Here is a 12590-nt window from a genome sequence, read left to right as displayed (position 1 = left end):
AGGAAGATGTAAATGCTGTTCCTTTAAGTCCTATTTCAGCAGAAAACCTGAAGGGTTTTTTATGTCAAGAATAAAATCAGTCCTATAAAGATGGCATTAATAATTTACATAAAAGATGAGGAAAGGGAGCTCTCCATTATTTTCTCAACATTTTGGCAGCACAAGAATGGTAAAAGAAACTTAAATAAAAAATGTGAATTAAAACCTTCACAACCACTACTGCAGCAATGTGATCATGCTTCTGTAATTCAGTGTTGGTCATCCAAATGGCTTCTAAGCTGGCAAATAAGATCATTTCTATACAGTCAGGCCAGATTGAAACTTGTATGTTATTTCCTTTTAACAACTTGTTTATTCAGATTTTATTTCCAATTTATTTCTCTCTCATTCTCATAAGTTATATACCCCCTCTCCCAGACTGGACTGACCACACTTTGTGTCTGCCAATCATTACTCTGCATTTTTAATTGAAAAAGAACCATTTCTATGACCACACAAGATCTTGCATGATATGTGAAAGTTTCTGAAAACAAAAGGCCACAGAGCCCAGAAGTAATTATATAGGTTTTAGTAGTGATTTTAATTTTTTTATTGCTGTACCACATGTATATTTACTTATATATACTTGCCTCTAATAATTTCTAAAAATAAAATGAACATGAAAACCAATTAGGTTCATAAAAGAAGGAGGTTGAAGAAAGGGATATTAAATGAAAGAGTAAATTAAAAAGAAAATCACAGATAACATTTTATTTCCAAAATATATGTTACTCTGAGGTGGTGCATTTCTTGAGCTGGTCACTGATCCAGCCCTTGAGAATGCTGAGCAATCCTGTAAATTGCTTAACACATTAAAGACTGAATTCCACAGGCACCAAAAATATTCAAACTATAGTAATTTCCTGGATTATGTGAGAATGGGAGGTTACTGGATCAGAAGAATCAGCCTCAGGGAAGCATATATATTCTTATAAAAGGTTTAAAAAATTAACAAAACAAAAGAGATCACATTTATTTTCCAGTATTTAATAGTGAAATCAAGGCAGTGTGTACCTAGACAGTCCAATCCATTCTTCTGTAAAAAGTGGGTCTGATGCAAACTTGTTGTGGGCTAGAAGGGCTCACTGGCCTTTGCACAGGACCTGAGCATCCCCAGGTGCACTATCAGGGTGAGGCTGAGCTGTTTCCTCAGCACAGGACAATCCCATCTGTGATCTCACAGCAGTGTTTAGTTCACACTGAGGACATGAAATATTCACACTCGTGTCTCTCTTGCATTGCTCAATCTAGATGATTCTGCCCCTACAATTAGAGCTGTGACAAGATCTGATTTTCTGTCAGTGCTGGTGATTTACCCTGCTCCAAATCAGCCCTCAAACAAGGCTGAGCTTCCTCAGCTCAAGAAGTTTCTATAGTGGGAATTTTCCCAGGTGCTGTTTCAATCATGCTTGAAATCCCATTGGAAACAAAGTGTCATCAGCATCTCAGCAGAGATGTATCTTTCCCAGGATCACTGCCAGCCTTAGATAACAAGTACAGGTGGAATGGCGCAATTCAGAATGCTGAAAAAATACTGGGGAAAAGATTCTGAAATACTGGATTTGGATGACAGAAATGTACACTAAACTACTCAAGTAGGAATAGTTTGGTAGAATCAAAACAATGAAAGTAAAAATCTAAGAAATTTCCCTGGACACTCTACAACATTAAATGTTTCATGTTGAAAATGGGAAATCAAGGCCAGAAATATATAGAAACCATAATACATTCTTGACTTGCACAAACAAAGCACAGAAAAATGGCAAGACCAGAAACAGACAATGCTTAGTACACAGAGAGTCTGCTGTGCAAAAGAAGAAATCAAAGATGAGCATTTTTTTCTCTTGTGAGAATAACATGAAAACTAAGAAATAGCAGTGCTGGTTGTTGACTGTGGTGTGTACTTATCTTGGACATTATCACTTGGTCTTCAGAATATTTTCCAGACAGCTGTGGGAATTGCTAAATCCCAGTGTTCTTCCCAGCTGACAGCCCAGTCAGAGTTACAAGGAGTGCTGTCCAATTAACACTGCCCGTACACTGCTGAATGCAGACACATCTGCTTTGGCCATGGAAGCACCTCTGAGCTACCCCTCAATCTCTTCACAGTCAAATACCTTCTGCAGTTATGAGGGAAAGCTATTCTAAATGATTGGTGTTTTTACTCTCCTCAAATACTGTGCTCATCTACACCAGTACTACTGTGAATAGAAATTTGGATAAATTGCAAATACTTGAGCTGTAAATCTAAATGCAAAATTTTTCTGGGGAAATAAAACAAACCCTAAAGTAAACAAAACAGGGGGAAAAAACCCAATCAAAATAAATCAGAGGCAGCTTTTACAAATGAACTCCATGAAGAATAATTATACTTAAAGAAAAGTCTCAAAGGGACACTGCTGTTCTGGGCTGACTGACCCTCCCTGTCAGCTCATGTTCCTTCAGTTCACAGGAAGATCCATCCCCACAGAACTGAGAAAAATCAGTCTGAAACCTAAAGGTCAGGATAAAGTTCTTCTGCTCCCATGTTCTCTCATCACTCCTCCATTTTCTGTCCACAAACTCAGTCAGTCATGAGACTCCCACAGTTTAACACAAGACCAGGAAGCAACTTCAAGGTGAATCTGTTGGCCAAACACCTATTATGTGCAATGGCTATCAGACAAAATTCTAGTAAATGATGGAGTTTTCCAAGTACTTTAAGAGTAATTCAAACTTCCAAGCACTTACTGCAAGATATGAAAAACAAAAGGACTGGGAAAAAATAAACATTCTATTTTCCACAGCATGGAAAGCCTGACTTTCTATGTGGCCTCCTTCTGCAACCTCATGAGATATGAATGGCCTCCAAACCCCAACCTCTCACAGAAAAAGAAATCATCATTTGTTAAACCAAGCCACTGAAAACTTACAGAATCTTGAATTATCTTTGTCATATTAGCTACAAAAAGCAATGGGCTTCAAGTAAGATAGTAACATAAGCTTAAATAATTTTTTTTAATATTTTCTGTGCATATATAGAAAAAACATTTTATTGTCTCACTGTGCTGTGTGCAACTATACAAGTATATAAATAAATAACAGCAGCTTGTACAAACATCTGTAGCAGTGTTTTGGTCTCTGATTCCAGGCTTAAACATACTTTTATAAAAAAGGACTTTTTTGGGATTAAGTTTACATTTTCTGTATTTCTTGATGACAGCAATTACTTTTTAGTGCATGAACAGTTGCTACTTACATTAACTTCTGTTATAGCAATATCAACGACGCTACCAACAACAATTAAGGCATCAAAAGTGTTCCATGCATCAGTGAAATAGTGCTGTTAGGACAAGCATTCAGCAGAAAGAGAGCAAGAGAAAAACACAAACAGAAAAAGAGAAGAAAAGGACAGTGTTATAACACAGAAACACTCTAGGCTTCTCTGATGTACCACTATACAATCTAAACTTTCCCTTTCATAGCTAAAAAAGATTGGTAGAAAAAAAAGGCTATTTATTTCCCATATCAACATAATTGACCTATGACTGGTCTGTACTCAAAACTTTAGAAACATCAGATCAAAATCTGTGACTTGTCCAGATGATGGAAATAGTGGGGAGACAGAGAAAGAGAAGTAGGGACTGGGGAAAGTAAGCTGGGATATACTCACATCAGCTTCACTGAGAACGACGTCTACTATGCTGCCAATAACGATGAGGGAGTCAAACGTATTCCAGGCATCACTAAAATAGCCCTGAACAGAGCAGGCAGGGTGCAAACGTTTGTGATTACACATGAAATGTCAAATATTTGCATACTTCTGTTTAGTTTTGCATAAACAGAAATTAGTTAAACAAAACCTGTGGTCTAATGAGAAAACAAAACAAAAACCAAACAATATTGCCTACTGAAGGAAAAGCAACATAGATGTGCATGTGTGTGTATATATATAATTATATATATACATGTACAGACACACACACAGACACACACACTCTACACATGCAGAACACACCATCAGATAAGCACGATGTTGGCAAGCAAGCCATCATCCAAAACTGGTTTTGGGCTTCTAGCAAGGCTGAAAAATTCTAATATAAATACCCTAATGAGGAACAAGGCCCCTTTTATTATATTTCTGCAAGACCAAGCCAATTGAAACCTCCTTATCATCAAGGATTTTGTGATAGTCTTATCTAAGTGGTTGGTAAAAATATTCAAAGGGTCACGTCTCATCACTGGCTAAACATGCACAGTTATTAATGCGAAACTGTGCATAAAGATTAGAGAACTGACTTAATCTTCTATTCATAAACTAGGTCTAATATAGGAACTCATCCCACATTTGCAGTCAGAGGGTGATTCTGTAGCCAGTGAACCACAGCAACCTGAACAATTTCTTAATGCTTTTGGTTGGTGCAGCCAGTCCAGTGTCTGAAAACTCATTTTCGTCAATTGCTTCATCATCCTTCTGATGTTTTATGCCTTTAAATATATTCCCCACATGTGTGTTCCTGGGACATGGCTGCAAAGGGATATAAAGGTCTATAATGCAATTAGCTGACTGTGGGCATAAAACAGCACATTTGGCCAAAGAGGCTCTTCAGGAGAATCCTCCAGGTAGGTTCCAGTGTGGAATAAATCAAAATGTATTACAATTTTTAAGATAACTATGGAGACCTGAGGTTTCTGCAATATGTGGCTTTTTCCCTAGTTGTTATAGAAATCCAGAACTGCAAAAATTACTGAACTTGCCCTTTACCTCATCCTGATATATTAAAGTATCAGTCTACCAAGACTAAGGAATGTGCATTACATGAGAAAAGTTAGAATGTACATTTTGTACATGTACATTTCTTGGTAATTAATTTTAAAATACTAACTTTTCAGCCACTGTTGAAGCTCTAAAATAATACATTTAACAAGAAATTTAAAATTACAAACGTGCTAATCTAACCTTATATCTAGTCACTCTTTTTATTACACTGTTTGCTCTAAGATAATGTTTTAGCTGAGTAGTTTAAGTTATTATATGAGTTGTTAGCAAAAAAAAAAGAAAAATAGGTTCCAAATAGATTTTAGAATTGGACTGATATTTTTCTCAATATTTGAAACTTTTAGAATTTCTAGCAATTTCACAGTTTAAAGTAATGCACCTGAGTACATTAATATTTGAAAAAAGGCTTATTTTGAGTGGAAATTTCCTCTTGGAGACTATGAGAGAGCTGCTACAGTAGACAACAGCTCCACATTCTTGCAGAGGAAGCAGGGTCAGGAAAGGCTCATTATGTTTCTAATGCTACTCTTTCAAAACACAAATTGCTACCATCATTCCTTTGTCTAAGGAAGGGGCTGAAAGAGGAAAATAGATCAGAGTATTGTTATCTCTACAACCCTTTGCACTTCTCTGGTTCTTTGGGATCAACCACCAATTCCAGTTTTGGGGCAAAAGCCAGTGCTCTTGGATTTGGCCTCCTGAAGAAATGCCTGTGCTCCAAAGAGCTCTTGCACAATTCCCTGTTCCCTCCTTACTCTTCCTGCTCATGGGAACAAGTCATTCCCAAAGCTTTACTGAGAATCACACTGAACCATCCCAACAATACTGAATTTTATAATCCTAATGAGATTAGCAGCTGCCAACCAAAGAAAGGGAGCTGCTCTCATCATGTTCTTCCTGATCATTTGCATTCCTTATGTCTAAGTATCTTCCTTGATTTTAGAATAGCATTTTTATCAATATATACAAAAAATAAGAGACTATTGGCAAACAGCAAACACATAATCAGCACAATCCTTAGCTGTGCTATCCATCTTCCTCTACAATGGGAACCAAAAAAGGTCCTCCAAAAAAAGGACAATTTCAGCTACAGAAAAAGTTACTTTACTAGACATGCTACAAGATAAAGCACTGAAATAAAAAAATCACATTTTGATTCAATACAGCTAAAACACTTTACAGCTAAAATAATTTACACACTTATTTATTTATTTTATGAAACCTTTTCCATCAGTATAGACAAATATTGTTCAAACTAATATGTAAAGCAAAAGCATACAAATAAACAAAAAACTAAGAGAAAATAAAGATGGTTTTGGAAAAGGGAGGAATGGACAAGTCACAGCAAATAAACATCATGCAAATAAGTTGTTTTCACCACTGCAAGGACCCAAGATCAATTCACTTACTAGCCATCTTTCCTTTTTTCTTACAAAAATCTGATGTAAAACGACATGGAAAATCATTACAAGTTTAAGCAACAACTGGCTACCAGGAGGCTGTACATACGGTCTGTGTGGATGGATTATTTTTGATTCCAAAGCTGTATTTTGTTTTGAATGGCACTGAACCTTGCTGAGTAACAGATTTTGGCAAATGTGAGGAAAAAGACCTGTTCTTTTAGCTTATATTATGAAAAATTTGCTCACTGAGAAATGCCGAAGGACAAAATCACAAATCCTGGGGAATAGGTAGGCATAGAGAATTAGCAACAAAATATGTTTCCAGACATCTACCACATAAATATTTTAGTTCTTTTAGTACTCTCTTGGAAAATTTAAGGCCTCATTCTGCAAAGCCTTATGTGATCCAATCTCCCAGTCAAGTGTGCCAGACGCTCAGCATCACCTTTCTATTGAGCACTTCTCCAGGTTTTATGTATTTCAGAGCTGCAAGGCAGCCTGCAGTGCCTTGGTTTTACACAACACGGTATCATAGGAAGAGCATCAATAATTTATAGTAGCCTTAAATTTATATGACCAGCAAAACCAAAAGATCACCGTTTTCACAGGACTTTTGTCTGCATATTAAGGGGACACTGTCAAACATATGAGATAAAAATTAACAGGTTTATATCTATTCTTATTTTTACAGAGTTAAATGGAGTTTTTATTTGATGCTTTGAACATCTCTGAAATAAGTTTTTATAGCCACAAAATTAGTAAATAAAGCTTTATTCTGGTCAGACTAACCTAAGAGATCCACCCACCAGTGACATAGACATAGAATTTATCAGTCTTTCCTCATGGACCCTAAATCAAAGCATTAAGTTTGGTTTCAGATTGTTCCTACTATTATTAAACTTTAATATGAGTTAAAGCAATTAATTGTTGTTTTAAACATGCATCTATTTTGAAATTTAAAGACATTAAAATTCTGCTTAAGGCTGCTATCTGATTTTTGATTATTAATGAACTATGTAATGTGTTGCCAATAGGTTTTGTTGAAGAGTATCTGATAATTTACAATCTCCAAAGAATAACAGGAACAACCTTAAATATACTTTATTCCCTTCCTGCTCATTAGTATCTTCCAAAAGTCTGATTATCATCATGGTCTTTAAACCTTGTCCTGCTAATTAAAAAGTTTAAGGTGTTCTGCACCTATGGGGGACCGAAATTCAGGAAAGGAGACCTTTCCACTGGCAGTGTCTGCCTTTCAAACTCTCAGGGTTCAGATCCAGGGATGTCTCACAGTGAAAGCATCCAGTCAGATAGAAAGCATGTTGCAACAGAATTAAAGCTCAAATTGTACAGAGTCTTAGAGACCAGTTTTAACACATTGCATTTGCTAACAAGTAGGAAGCCCACAGTACAAATGGAGCACTGTGATTTGTACACTCATGATCAGACCACTGTGTTTGGCATTAGCTGCTATTTCTGACTACAGTCACAAGTGCATGGAGAACCATACAAGGATTCACAATCTTCTTTCAAAAAGCAGATGATAAAATGCAGCAAAGTCCTCTGTGCAAAACAAGGATATAGAACAGGAAATACAGATCAGGAAACACAACCAGCATACTCATGACACCGTGGTCCACACAGCTGAGCTAGCTCCTCTGGGGCCTCATATTGTGCTATTTTTAATGTGAAACCCTTAGCATTTAAATAAGATAGCTGACACAAAAATACAAATAAATTCATTAGAAAAGTACAATGGACTGGACAGTGCAGAGCGAGACCACGGGAGAGCGGGTAAACATTCACCCTGAACTCCACAGTTCACATCTCAACACCAGATCTCAAGAGATGGATCACTCCTTCACTTCTGCAGGCAAATAAAGCTGGCTTTAAACCAAGTAGCTCAGGCTGTACAGCCAATCTCAGTACTAAATACAAGCTGAATAAATAGTTTTGAAAGTCTGTAAAGCTGTAGTCCAGCTGCTGCAGCCTGAGCTGTGGGCAGCCGTGCTGGGAGCACAGAACTGCCCGGCTCAGAGCAGGGATGGGGCTGCACAGAGCCAGGGCTGCTGCACTCCAGCAAGGGCACAGCTCTGCCAGCCCCTGGGCACATATCCTGGCTGCTTGAAAAGAAGGGCAATGGAAAAGGAAAAGTACCAGCCTTGGATGGTGAGAGCAGTAAACCTCAAATGGCTCATTTGGCTTTTTTCAAATTCCAAGTGTAGCAAGTGAGCACGTTTTACTCATTTACCTCGCCCAGAATAAACATTAATTTCATTGTACTAAAAACAAATTTAGTCTGTTTGTTCATCATTAACTTCTGCACTTCATAAATGCAGTATGAGAACTGAACAAAAAGGCTGCATTAGCTGCCACAGGATACTTTTAGCTTTTTTCAATTATAGTTACCAGTTTCACTTGCAAATCTACTTCTAAAATGTGCCTGAGTCATTCATATTGACAGTGTCCCTTTAAAACAAGGAATCAACTACTCAGTGTGGGGCCTTCTACCAAATATTATGTATATATAACTGAAAATATAAAAATCTAAAAAGCCTATTGCATATGTAAATTATTTATGTGTATGTTTGTAATACTTGGATGTATTTTATAAAATAAAGATAATATTTTGCATTTTAGAATGGGAAATTATACTCTATACAGGTCTTTACTGGAGATTAAATTAGTGTCAAGTAATGAATATAGTACCCAGAACAGGAGATGTGGTAATGCTTCTAACAGGAAATTATTTATCTGATTTAGAAAGGGCCATTTTTATTACCTCAAAATATTCTAGATAGCATCAATCACTTCCTTAGATTTTTTTCTGATATCTGCATTTCATTTCCTGGAGTTACATTTCTATTATAATTTCTCTGATAGATAAAGGTGGGAAATGTTGTTTCTTTTTGTTCTTTGAATAATATACAACAAGTGTGAAACTCATCATACTTAATTCCTGTGGTGATGACCTAATTAAAGCATATCTTAAACTTACCTTGGGTTTGAATGCAATCAGTTTCAAAACCATTTCAACAGTGAACACTCCTGTGAAAACCATATTCATAATGTCCATGGCATCATTAAATAGCTTAGACTGTCCATAGTGCTGTGAATGAAAAATAGAACACTTACAAAAGTAAAGGCTTTAAAATGTGAAGTGAAAGCAAGGCAGTCTAGGACAAAGTTGACAAAAAATCAGCATAGGAAAACATTTTCTAGTAAAATGTGAAGCACATCCATATACATGGAAGATTAGCTGAGTAACCCTGGTCAAGCATGGAACTGTTTCAATTTATTCTGTTTAGGCACAGAGCAGAACAAAACTGTCATTCCTTAACATCCTAAGGGAATCTCCAGAGAGAAAATTGTTCCCTCAAAATAGGAGTATTAGATAACAACATTTTCCCAAGTTTTATATGCAAGGTTTTAAAATTACACAGGCTTGTGTCACACCTGCTTAGAAAGCCTGAAGTATGGTAGTCACAAAATAACACAGTGTGTAGGAGGTATATTTTTAAGAGGACAGTGTATGCAACTATACTGAAAAAAGCAGAATGATTTTGTAAACTGAATTCAAGCCACCCTTTTCCTTACCAAAATCTGAAATACTAGGGAAAGAAAGAGACAGCTAGAACATGTCAGAGAAAACTACTGTGATCAGAAGTGCTTTCTTTGAAATTCTACTTCATAAAAAAATACAGGTTGCCATCATTTAAAGGCATTATACCTCCCATACCCTTCCCCTCAATTTATGCCAACAGCTTCAAGAGAGTTTCTGCTTTTCCTACCTGCATAGCCAAGCAGAGGGTGTTCAGCATGATGAGGACAAACATGATGTATTCAAATCCAGTAGAATTCACCACATACCAGAACTTGTACTGGTAAGGATTTTTTGGAATATACCTACGGAGAGGACGAGCCTTCAGGGCATACTCTACACACTGCCTCTGCAAAGCAAATACAGCAAAAACTGTCAGACTAAAACCTAGCAGATTAGCAACTGGGAACACAATCTTTAAGTGAAAACTGTTAAATGTAACTCTCAAAAACAGTCTGTCTACTTGATTTAGGGCCTTTTATTATTAAGCAGAAGGAGCCCACCAATCCTTACTTGATTATTTACAACCGTATCTAACCACATCCACTAGTCAGCCACATGCAAAAATCAAATAATGCTCATGGAAATTCTGGAGGGTTTTGCCTTTAGACACTAATATATTATAGTATGTATGCACATAGTACATAGCAGGACTATTAAGTCATCTATAAACCATGTTTTGTTTTTACTCCCTTGTCAACCAACAATGGGCCTGCCTAACATAAAACCCTAGAATCAGCAAAATAAATACTGAGGAGGAGTTACTTCTAATAGCTCAGTTAAATTGCCCAGCAAAACCACATATGTAGGAACATCATGGATTCATCTCATAATCTATTAGAGCCCAAAATCTTCAGGGCTGGGCCTCCTACTTGTCTCTGAAGGATTTCTTACGGGGTCTGTCTAATGGGGTACATGGTGCAGAAAGAATCCTGCCTGCAGTCTCATGCTTGGCTTTTTTTAAATGAAGTCAGCCAAAAACATCCCAAAAATTGTGACTTATGAGTTTCTCAGACAAAGGATTAAACAGTAAATGGGGACAGATTTTTGTAATTTTAGTCTGAATATCCCCAGTGAATTTCTAAATAAATGGGGGTGAGAAGTGGAACATTTTGAAAACTTGAACTTTGGACACTTTCAGGCTATTCAGCACACAAAACTATTTTCCAGTTCTTAGTGTAAAATCTATCTTTGCCTCAGGATAACCTGGCTGTATTCTTATTAATGTGACTCCAAAAAAGCAAGATGCTAGGAAGTCAACAAGCTTAGTGGACACCTTCCACAACAAAAACACTGATGTGTTGGGCTCACAGAAAGGTACAACAACCTGAATACCCAGCTAAATAAATACCCAGATAGTAAAAAAATTAATAAATACTAAGCTATGTGTTTGGTGCCCTCTTCTGCCCCAAAACAGAAAGGATGTTCTTCATGCATAAACAAAAAAGGCTACTTTCAAAACTTAAGAATTCATTATTTATGTTAACCTGATTTTTGTCCAGCTCACAGTTCTTGTACTCTTGTTCTCCCTGTTCTTGGAATGTAACAATGACGAAACCAACAAATATGTTCATCATAAAGAAAGCAATAATGATGATATAGATGATGAAAAAGATGGAGATCTCCACTCTATAGTTGTATACAGGTCCTACATTCTCGCCATTTGAATCAATGGCTTTGTATAGCAGCCTGAAAAACAAACAAAATTTTATCTTTATTACCATTAAAATGAGAAAAGAGTAAAATATGCAGACTCAGAGGACAGGTTTCAGAAATGGTCTGATGTTCACTGATATCTTCTTCTATTTACTGATAGTGCTTGCAAGAATACAGAAACCAGAAGAACCACAGTACGCTTTGTTGTATTCTCTTTTTTCTGAAAGCATTAAGTTAATGACCCAACTTTTGTATTTTTCATTTATTTATTTATTTCCCCAAGTAAAATTTTCTCATTTAGGGAAATAGTGAGTGGCAGTTAGCTCTTTCTAGATTTTTCTATGAGTGTACTGCTGTCTGATTTTTTAGTAAAATGTTTATTTGAAGGCCTAAAACTTTCAAATTAGCTTTATTTAAGGGCTATTGATGGATAAGCATTTAGAATTGTAACTTCCATTAGAGCTAAGGAGAAGTTCCTTATAGCAAATGCAGCAAGACTGGGAATCAAACAATACAAAAAAGTTCACCTTTTCTTATTTTTCCTGAAATATGGGCTAAGTGCCCAGATTCAGGATAATAGGTTTCTTTATTTCCTCCCTTTTTACACCACCACTTAAAACTGCTCTACTGCCCAAAAATGTCTGGGAAATGACAGTGAATTGTTCTGGAAAATGCAGCTCTGGAAACAAGGCTGTGCAAACACACAGAACCCACTCACGCTGGCCAGCCTTCAAAGGTGGAGACTGTGAACAGGGCCATCATAGCAGACAGGACATTGTCAAAGTTGAAATCACTGTTTTGCCAGACCCTCTCTTTGACCATGGGACTATCGACATCTCCGTCCTTATAAACGATGTAAATCCCTCTGTGGAAAGAAACCGGCATTAGTGAAATGCTGAACTGGCCTCAGGGTAACTCAGTGCCCCATTCAAAGCTGTTTCTTCCATTGCCTCCTCATGCTTGCTTTATTTCCTTGCTAACCTGTGTTTTCTGGTGGGTTTAAGATGACAATTCCAATTTACACAGCCCTAAAGAGCCTGACCCATGCACAATGCCTGCCCATGCACAGTTTAAGTTATTCAGAACAAAAAGTGGCACATTCTTAGAGCAAAGATCTCCTCACCGGCATTCC

The 12590-nt window shown here is 36.9% G+C and overlaps 1 protein-coding gene across 1 annotated transcript in view; it reads right to left on the bottom strand.

Annotated features, from left to right (window-relative positions):
- Nucleotides 1-12590, bottom strand: part of CACNA1D (calcium voltage-gated channel subunit alpha1 D) — a 169808-nt gene that overhangs the window by 37858 nt on the left and 119360 nt on the right. Inside the window, 7 exon segments of the mRNA XM_031058244.1 lie at nt 3278-3361; nt 3692-3775; nt 9200-9310; nt 9993-10151; nt 11290-11491; nt 12177-12323; nt 12440-12448. Of these exon segments, the coding sequence (XP_030914104.1) occupies nt 3278-3361; nt 3692-3775; nt 9200-9310; nt 9993-10151; nt 11290-11491; nt 12177-12323; nt 12440-12448 (796 nt within the window).

The sequence above is a fragment of the Geospiza fortis genome, unplaced genomic scaffold (genome assembly GCF_000277835.1).
Source record: "Geospiza fortis unplaced genomic scaffold, GeoFor_1.0 scaffold78, whole genome shotgun sequence".
NCBI classification, from domain to species: Eukaryota; Metazoa; Chordata; class Aves; order Passeriformes; family Thraupidae; genus Geospiza; species Geospiza fortis.
Note: the sequence above shows the minus strand (reverse complement) of the source record. Positions and strands in the feature narration are given on the sequence as shown.